Source organism: Callorhinus ursinus, unplaced genomic scaffold (genome assembly GCF_003265705.2).
Source record: "Callorhinus ursinus isolate GAN/ISIS: 27379988/994484 unplaced genomic scaffold, GSC_fseal_2.0 scaffold77, whole genome shotgun sequence".
Classification (NCBI taxonomy): domain Eukaryota; kingdom Metazoa; phylum Chordata; class Mammalia; order Carnivora; family Otariidae; genus Callorhinus; species Callorhinus ursinus.
The window spans coordinates 3,527,228-3,536,475 of record NW_027397139.1 but is presented as its reverse complement, the minus strand read 5'-3'; the positions used below and the strand labels follow the sequence as shown (position 1 = coordinate 3,536,475).

General features: G+C 66.7%; 2 protein-coding genes across 4 annotated transcripts; one reads left to right on the top strand and one right to left on the bottom strand.

The window, feature by feature from the left end:
• The first annotated feature begins 764 nt into the window (after positions 1-764).
• OAZ1 (ornithine decarboxylase antizyme 1) lies at positions 765-3,321 on the top strand. Its single transcript, XM_025861260.2, is given in 6 exon segments — positions 765-999; positions 1,963-2,020; positions 2,022-2,108; positions 2,395-2,567; positions 2,736-2,821; positions 2,937-3,321. Coding segments are annotated over 6 exon segments (684 nt in total). The 5' UTR covers positions 765-853; the 3' UTR covers positions 3,071-3,321.
• A 1,714-nt stretch (positions 3,322-5,035) lies between these two features.
• PEAK3 (PEAK family member 3) lies at positions 5,036-9,248 on the bottom strand. Of its 3 annotated transcripts, none has more exons than XM_073887357.1 (4): positions 9,108-9,248; positions 8,557-8,907; positions 7,647-8,185; positions 5,036-6,424 (listed from the first exon to the last, which is right to left on the bottom strand). In XM_073887357.1, exons 2-4 carry the CDS (start codon positions 8,636-8,638, stop codon positions 5,642-5,644), a joined length of 1,404 nt encoding a protein of 467 aa, XP_073743458.1. In that variant the 5' UTR covers positions 8,639-8,907; positions 9,108-9,248; the 3' UTR covers positions 5,036-5,641. The 3 variants fall into 3 exon arrangements, with proteins under 3 accessions (XP_073743458.1, XP_073743457.1, XP_025716999.1); XM_073887356.1 differs by having other exon boundaries at positions 8,557-8,890; XM_025861214.2 differs by having other exon boundaries at positions 8,557-8,639; positions 9,108-9,247.

The window sequence follows — 9,248 nt, the reverse complement described above, 5'->3', positions numbered from 1 at the left end:
GGGAGGGGTCCGCGTTCACCCGGGGAGGGGTCTCCGTTCACCGGGGAAGGGTCTCTGTTGACCCGGGAGGGGTCTGCGTTGACCCGGGGAGGGGCCTGCGTTTCTCCGGGAAGGCTCTGAGTTTCCCTGGGAGCAGGAGGGTTGTTGACTAAGTACGGACGCGACACGCACGATTTCATTAAATCCGAGTATCTTCAGCACAGAAGGTTCTCTCTTTAACTGCGGCTGTTCTGAAACGCAAGACCGAACCCAGAAAACCACCGCTGGACCGACCCTTCCGAGGTTATCACTGAAAAGAATTCCGCCCCGTGGGGTGCGGGCTCTGGGACCCCTGCCCGCGAATATGGGGGCCTCTGTCGCCCCGAACCTCCCGGGAGAGGGGGCCCCGCTAAGGGCAGGGACCCTAGCGAGGGCGACAACGGCCACGGCGGAGACGGCACCACCGCCAGCCCCTCGAGGACCCGCAGAGCCGGGCGCCCCCGCCCCCGCCCCCAGGCCCGGCTGATGGGGGCGGGGCGCGCGCGCCGCGTTCGCGACGCCACCGCGCCCCGCCTCCCGCGTGCCCACAGAGAGACGACAGCGGTGGAGGAGGCGGGACCTGCGGCTGCCCCGCCCCCGCCACGGACCGTCCGCCAATCAGGTGCCGAGAGGGGCGGGCGCGCCCGGAATTCTCGGGGGCCCCGCGGCCCCGCCCCCTCGCGCGGCCTCGTTCCAGGCGGCGTGGGGGCGTGGCCCGGGCGCGGCGCCTATAAAGGCCCGCGGCGGCGGCGGCGCCATTTTGCGAACGGCGAGCAGCGGCGGCGGCGCGGAGAAGCGCAGCGGAGGTTTTCTGGTTTCGGACCCCAGCGGCCGGATGGTGAAATCCTCCCTGCAGCGGATCCTCAACAGCCACTGCTTCGCCAGAGAGAAGGAGGGGGATAAACCCAGCACCGCCGTCCACGCCGCCCGCGCCATGCCGCTCCTCAGCCTGCACAGCCGCGGAGGCCGCAGCAGCGAGAGGTGAGCGCCCCGCCCCCGCCCGAAGCTTCCAGAAGCGCCGCCGCGCAGGCCCGTGGGGGAGCCGGCCGCGGGGCGCCACGGAGGTGGCGGGAGCGCGAGATCCGCCTTCTTGTCGAGGGCACAGTCGCGCTGGGGGCGGGGCGGGCGGCCACCCCTCCCGGCAGCGCTTCGGGGTCCGCGAGGGCCCGGCGAGGGGGCGGGCGCGGGGCGGGCGTCGTGGACCGCGGAGGGGGGCTGGGGTCGAGTGCGAGCGGCCGCCGGGACCCCCGAGGACGCGCGGAGCTCAGGGCGCCACGTAGGCGCGGCCGGGGCCGCCTCCGTCGGGGGCCCGGCGGCCGCTCCCTCCGCTGCACGGCCAGACGGGGGCGGTGGCGTCCGCCTCCCGGGGCCGGGGCTCCGCGACGACGCGCGCCCGCGGCAGGTGGCAGGGTCTGCGACGGCGCCCCCGGGGGCTGGCTGTGGCGATGGGGGCGCCCCGCGGACGCGGTCCCTGGGACGGGGCGGGGGGCGACCCAGATGCGAGCCGTGCAAAATGGAGGCGACCGTGGGCCCTGTTGACGCTGCGCAGCAAATGGCTGCTGGCGCTGCCGAGCGCGCCGATTGTGAAAACCTCCCTCGGGGCCGCGGGCCGCGTCCGCCGCGATGACGCAACCCCGGGGCCCGCGGGGAGGGTGCGGGAGGGGCGCCGCCCGGGGCGCTGCTCGGGGCCGGGCTCGCCGGCCGGCGGGAGGGAGAAGGGGAAGTGCCCTGGGCCGGGGTGGGAAACGGGAAGTCAGCGGAGGCCTGGGAGGGCGCGGCTTGGGCCCGGCCCGGGGCCTGGTGCGGGGTGGCTCAGCGGGGCCGGGCGGCCCGGGGGCCCCCCGAGCGCCGGCCCGCTGCCCGCAGGGTAAACGCGCGCCTGGCTGCTCCTGCTGGGCCTTGGGGGGCTCCCCGCAGTCGGGCTGAGCGCCCCTTTTTTTCCAGTCCCAGGGTCTCTCCTAACTGCTGTAGTAACCTGGGTCCAGGGCCTCGGTGGTGCTCCTGATGTCCCTCACCCACCCCTGAAGATCCCAGGTGGGCGAGGGAATAGTCAGAGGGATCACAATCTTTCAGCTAATTTATTTTACTCTGTAAGTACCCCCTCCTGCCGGCGCCCGGGGGGCGGGGGGCGGCGGCGGACGCGCACCTGTGCGCACCTGCTTCTCACCTCCACCGCTTGGTTTATTACCCTTCAGGGCACCAGCACGGGTGCCCCCTGGGGTCTGGGCCCAGCCCCCCCCGCATTGGGGCGGGGGGGGGTCATTTTGGTGGCCTCTGGGTTTTGCCAAGTGTGGACTGGTGAGGAAGCCCGCGGGGCGGCGGCCGTGAGCGGCGGCCGGTGTCTGAGTGCGGACAGAGCGCTCTCCCCCTCTGCAGGATAATCGGCTGAATGTAACAGAGGAACTAACGTCTAACAGCAAGACGAGGATTCTGAACGTCCAGACCAGGCTCACGGGTTCCAGACACATTAACTGGAGAGCGGTGCTGAGCGGCTGCAGCCTGTACATCGAGATCCCTGGGGGCGCTCTGCCCGAGGGGAGCAAGGACAGGTGAGGGGCTGGGCGCTCCGCGGGTCGGGGTGGCGGGGCCAGCAGTCTTCCGGGGGGGGGGGGGGGGGGCTGTGGCCGTGGGCACCGGGGGCCTTTGGGGCCCGGATGGGGGGGGGGTGCCCCCGGAAGTGAGGCCTGCGGCTGGCGGGGCTGATGGCGGCCCCTCAGCTTTGCAGTGCTGCTTGAGTTCGCGGAGGAGCAGCTGCACGCCGCCCACGTCTTCATTTGCTTCCACAAGAACCGCGACGACAGAGGTAGGGGACTCGGGGTGCGCTCCCTGGGTGGTGGAGCCGCGGGGCGCCCGGGGCCCTGCTCACCTGCCCGCGCCGCCGAGCCCCGGCAGCAGCTCTGACTCCGTTTCCCCCGCAGCCGCCTTGCTCCGGACCTTCAGCTTTTTGGGCTTTGAGATTGTGAGACCGGGGCATCCCCTTGTCCCCAAGAGACCTGACGCTTGCTTCATGGCCTACACGTTTGAGAGAGAGTCTGCGGGTGAGGAGGAGTAGGGGCGGTGCCGCCGGCGCCCCGGATCGCAGTCCCGTCGCGTGTGTTGCGCTCAGTGCGGGTGGTGGGAGCGACTGCCGTGCGGGGTGCAGACGTCAGGCCTGCTCCTCTGCTGGGTGTGTCCGCATGTTGTAATTGTGCAAATAAACGCTCACTCCAAATTAGCGGTATATTTCTTGAAGTTTAATATTGTGTTTGTGATACTGAAGTATTTGCTTTAATTCTAAATAAAAGTTTATATTTTACTTTTTTATTGCTGGTTTAAGATGATTCCGATTGTTCCTGTATTTGGAGGAGGAGTTTCTTATTTGAAGGCTCTTGGAAATCGTAGGTCTCTTACCTTGGATAGGTGTTAATCTACCCTTCTAGTGCTCTGAAAAATCTGAATAAAAGTGATGACACCTCCAAGACCTGTGTTGGCTCAGTGGTATTCCCCCGGCCACTGTCCCCCGCCTGCCACCCTGGGGCTGTGCACCTGCCCTCAGCTGTGTGACCCCTTTCTGCGGGAGGGAACCGCCTCACCTCTCCGGCCACGGCCCCGCGCCTGTGGGATCTGATGCAGGGCCAGCCCCCGGGGCTCCGGGTGCCTCTGTGCCTCGGGCTCTCGCGGTCCTTACAGCAGCCCCGGGAGGCTCCGGGGGCGGGGGGGGGGGGCAGGCTGCCGCCCCTCCCCCGGCCCGGCGCCCTTCTCTGGGGTGGCCACGGCTGCCGGCTGGCTGAGTTCCTGCTGGCCCTGAACAGTTTCACCTCTGCCTCCTGCCCTCGTGTGGGGTGTGGCCAGGGCAACCTGGGACTTGAGGTGCTGAGCTGTGGGGTGTCTGAACTTGGGCCCCCGCCTCAGCAGCTGTGTGGACCCCGTGGACACCAGTAGCTGCTGGGGAGGGCCTTGCAGGGCTGTGCTGGGGCAGGAGCGTTCTGGCCGCAGGGGTCACAGCAGGGAAGCGGGCCGGGCGGCTGGAGGGTCGGCCGGGAGGGCGCTGGTTATGGTTCGGGAGGACTGCAGCGCCACCTGCTGGCGGCATCTGGGAGCACGGCCCCAGAGAGACACATCCAGGCCTCAGCTGAGAGGCTGGAAGAGGGTAATTTTTATGGAGCAGGAAAGGTACTTGCAGGGATTGGAGTATATCTGGGGCTGGCGTAGGATGTTCAGTTACCTGAGGATGGAGCTGGTCTTCAGAGTTCTGAAGGGACAGTTGGACAACACTCCAGTCTGGGGGGAGTGTAAGGGTGGACAAAGGGCTTTGGAGTTGGGGTATTGAAGGATGAATAGGAGTCTGAAGCGGACGAGTAGAGAGGGGAGAGTGATCCAGGGCAAGAAATAACCTGGGCAAGTTCTGGAGGTCAGAAAGCTCCGCGGGTAGGCAATGTGGCAGGAGGGGTTGGCCGGAGAGAGCTTGTGGAGGCTTTGGAGGAGCCCCACTCTATTCTGAGGGTACTGAGGAGCCAGGGGAGAGGTTTGAGCAGGAGAGGAACCTGGTCATACCTGAGGGAGCCACGGTGGGGGAGGGGAAGTGAGGGGGCATGACTGGAGGCCCCAGAGGTAAGGGCAGTGGGGCGGCTCAGGGCTTGTGTGTCCCATTTTTCAGAGGCGTAAACTGAGACTGTTTTCTCCCCCAGGTTCCCTGATGAGTCTTCCCTGCCAGTTGATGCCATCACCCTGTGAGATTAAACACCTACTGTGTGTTAAGCCTGGCTTCTGCCCTCAGGGAACTCAGCCTGGTGGATGAAGTGGTCAGGTGGCAGGTCATGAGAGAAATACTTGCAGGTGGTGATCAGTGCTCTGGGGGGAGGCACGGGGAGGAGCGACAGTGGGCCCAGGAGGGGCAGCTTTATTTGCTTAGAGGAGCTGAGATTCGGACAGTCTGGCAAGGGAACGGCCCCCGCAGAAGCGTGGCAGCTGGACAGAATTGCATTTCACAGAGGGAGAGCGCGGAGGCCACGCTGGGTGGAGAGAGTGGGGGGGGTGGAAGGCACGGGGACACCATGGGGACGCCCGGGCAGGTGAGCTCAGGCGCTCAGGCAGGCTGTGCCGGGTGGGCTGGGTGTCCCAGGTTCTAGGAGCTTCCCCTCCCCCTGGAGACCCCAAGCAGGTCTAGACGAGGACGTTCACACAGTCACTGGCCATCGCAGCACAAGGGGGTGCTCCAGGGCCAGAGATGGAGGACAGTGTCCACCTTCTCCCCGAGACCGCGACCCTCAGACTCCAGCACTAGAAGGGCAGCCTCACTTCTGCTGGGAGGTGGGGGGAGGGGTCCCACACTCACACAGACCTTGGCCGAAAGGGAGTGCCCACACCTGGAAGAGGGCTGGGCCATCCTGGCCTCAGAAAGCCTCAGGAGGCGCTGGCCACTGGCCCCCAGCCCCCGGCCTTCCTGGGAAGGACTTGGGCCTAAGTCCCCGGAGTAGAAGGGGGGTGCCTTGGAGAGGAGGTGTCCACAGTCCCACACTCTCCCCCGGCCTTCTGGCCCTTTCTGGAAGAGGGTGTCCCCACCATCATGGAGGCAATCTCTGCGGGCCTTCTGGCCCCCGGTCTGGGGAGGGTTCCTACCTCTCGGCGAGGCCCTTGGGAGGCGTCAGTCCCACAGCAGTGCCAGGGCGTGGCCCAGGGAGGCCTCCGTGGCCCCAGCCAGGTATTCACAGCACAGCCAGTCCTCCAGGCCCGGCACCACCCCGGCCGCGGCCCGCTCGGCCAGGTGTAGGACGAGCAGCGCGCGGCCCACCCGCAGCCAGGGCCCTAGTGGGGCTCCTTGGCGGTGCAGCTCAGGCCCAGGCCCCCAGAGCAGCGTCTGCAGCGCCGCCCGCGTCTGGGCCGCCGAGGGCCGCGAGCGGGCCAGCTGGGCCGCCAGAGTTTCCAGGCCAGCGGCCAAGGGCGTGGCTGAGGGCGCAGCAGGGCCGAGTAGGACGCGCAGCAGGCGGCTCAGCTGCTGCGCGTGGGCGCCGGGCGGTCCCAGGGGCCGTGGGTGGACGCGGCCAAAGTCGGCCAGCAGCAGGCGTGGGGGCCCCGTCGCCGCACAGCCCCGAGGTGCCGCCAGCAGCAGGTTCTCCGGCCGGAGCTCCACCAGGGCCGCGCCCTGCGCCTCCAGGTGCTCCAGGGCTGAACTCAGCTGTAGCAGCAGCAGGGCCACGACCCAGGGGAACTCCGCGGGCCGCGGCCTCCTGCCCACCTCTGACAGCCACTGGGTCACCGTGCGCTCGGGCACCTCAGCCACCAGCACCACAGGGCCTCTCCAGGTCACGTTGGGCAGCGTGCCCTCGGGCACCAGGCCGCACAGCCCCTGCAGGTTGAAGTGTGGGGCCAGCGAGGCCTGCAGCTCCAGGCCCCACGGGTGGGGCTCCTCAGCTCCCGGCTTGGGCACCTGAGGGGCAAAGGGGGGCCGTCAGGGCCCTGACCGCAGAAGCCTTCCCGCCTGCCCCCACGGCGGTTTGGGAGGGGGGAGCGGGCCAACCGGCCCCCAGAAGCAGGAGTTACATGTTAACTGGGATGTGTGTCGCCAGCATGATTTTAGGGAAAGCTCCGCTAAGGACGCTGGTGTTTAGGGGTCAAACTGCAGCCTTCCAGAGGCACGAGGAAGGGGCCAGCACAGGTGCCAAGGCCGGGACTCAGGCCATGGTATCATTAAACGTTTCCAGGAGCCACATTCTAAACATGGTAAGAAACGTGAACATAAATCCCATACGCTGTTTTATTTGACCTGATATATCCAAAATGTTATCACGCAACAGTCGTGAACGTCAAAGCCACTAATGAGGTGTTTTGCATTATGGTTAATTTTTGATCCTGAGTCTTGGAGATCTGGTGCATGGCGGACACTCCATGGGGACCAGCCCCGGTTCAGGGGCTCAGACGTCCCACTGGCCAACAGCCGCTGTACCGGACCACAAAGCTCTTTTGAGGTGGGGGGAGCACCAGCTCTGGGAACTATATTAGAATCACCTGGGGGGGGGGTGTTTTAAAAACTACACCCCCGGGGCCTCCGAGCTTGAGCCAGGATCCAACTGCCCACTACACACGCAGCCAGCAACACTGTTCTCCCTCGGTGCTGCAGGGGGTGAAAGGGACGGGCCCCCCCAGCGCAGGTGGTCTAATTGCTGAGGGTCCTCCCAAACGGTGATGTGTCTGACGCGGGGTGGCTTACCAGGGATTTTTTTTTTTTTTTCTGAGTGGTGCATAAAAACGGAAGGATCTTATGACAAATGTGGTGATAGTTGCGTGAAGATTCGGTGGGTAAGGGCGTCTTGGGGTCCCTAGAACGGAACAGCTTAGGGCACCCAGAAACACTCCAGACGTTTTGATGGTGACTGATTATTATCATTAACGTGGCTGGCGAACTCAGCGGCTTTCGCTGGAGACTGGGTTAAAATGCAGACTCCTGGGCTCCCAGGGGGTGGGGGGTTAAGACTCCCAGGTGATTTGCATGCCCGTGGCCCCACACCTGAGAAACGGGGTTCCCAGGGCTGACTGTGTTAGTGCACGTTAGGTGCAGAGTAAGTGGGGAGCCCAAGCCGTACGCATTCTGGCTTACGCCCGAGATGGGACGTTGGGGAAAGTTCCAAGGAGGGGGGCGGTGGCAGGCTCACCTTGGCAGCAAGCATGTGCCACGTCTCGCCTCCCACCCGCACCAGGCGGTAGTAGAGGGCGTCTCCGCTCTCCACGCATGGCGAGCTGTCCAGGAGGCGGAAGCCGTGGCCGGGCTGGCAGGGGCCCGGGTGGCCCCCCAGCAGCCGGGCCTGGAGCCGGGCGTGCACGGTGTGGAGCCCCTCCAGCTGCCGGGCCTCCAGCATGGTGTGCCTGGCCTCGGGGAAATGCAGGTCGTGCCAGGCGAGGCCCAGCGGGCTGTTGAGCAAGTGGAAGTGCGGTTCCACAGGCGGATGGGAGGCCCAAGGTCGGTCGTTGCCTGCCTGGCTCTCGTCCACACTGTGGGACCCCAGAAAGGGTCTCCGAGGCTGCCCTGCGGGAGCAGGGCTGGAGCCGCGGGCCCTGTGGGTGGGCAGGGACTGGGTCCTGGCCAGGGTCTTCTTGGGCAGGGGTGGGGGCATGGGCTCTGAGTCAGTCGGGGGGCGCCCGGATGTCCGGGGGTGGCAGGCCTTGGAGGGCAGCAGTTGGGCGCGGACCTCACCTGAGGGGGGGAGTGGGGAAGGGCGTGAGGACATGCAGCGTTCAGGCCCCTCGGCCACCACTGCCCCATCTGCAGAATGAGAATGGCCCCGTGGGGTATGGGTGCCATCCCCAGTTTACGGAGGAGGGACGCATCGGTGGCAGAGAGGTGTCCAGCCCACGCCAGGTGACCCCGTGTCCCTGCGTGGCTCTGGCCAAATGACCCCACCCCCATGTTTACAAGCTGATGATCCCAGCTTTTTTCCTTTCTCAGCAGAGTTTTCTGGAGGACCACGAACTGGTCGCTATAAGCAAGCTAAGCTGCCCTCAGGCAGGGGGAGCCTCAGCCCTTCAGCTCAGCCACCCGCCCCTGCCGGCCCCCGGGGGGCTCACCGAGGTTGCTGTAGGTGGGCTGAGTCGGCCAGGTGGGGGCGTCAGGCCCAGAGGTCTCACTGGGTGGCTCAGGGCCGCTCATGCTGCAGGGGGGAGGTCAGAGTTGGGGGCACGCGGGGGTGGGCACGCGCGGGGCGCTGATGGTGTGCGTGGGGGGTGCGGGGAGCTAGGCGAGAGTGGGGGCAGTCTCGGTCTTCTTGCCCGGCTTGACCTGCTGGTGGCCCTGGGACAGTGTGTCGCCCTCTCTGGGCTCCTCTCCTCACGGGTGAGGCAGGAACATCACGCCTCAACTTTCCAGGATAGTGGGAAGGACCCTGTGCTTTTGTGACATGGACTGAATAGAATGTCCAGCTGTGAGGGTGGGCCGGGGTGGGGGGTCAGCTGGGGGCCGACGATAGCCCCCAGGGACCCGTGCAGGGTGGGGGGGGCTCCTTCCCAGAGCTCGGCAGCCTGGCCCCCGGCCCCACCCAGACCCCCCCTTCACTCCAACCTCAGCGAGGCGCTGCTTCTGCCCGCCCCCCGCCCCACCACACCCCTCCGGGAGCCCCTACCTGCAGGACTGGAGTGACCGGGGGGCAGGGGCGGCCTTGGGGTGAAACTCCGGGGCACTGCCGCCCCTGGCCCGCTAGGCTGACCTGTGGCCTGCGGCCACCCGGAAGTGCCGCGCAACTGTCAGACCGCAGGGGAGGGGG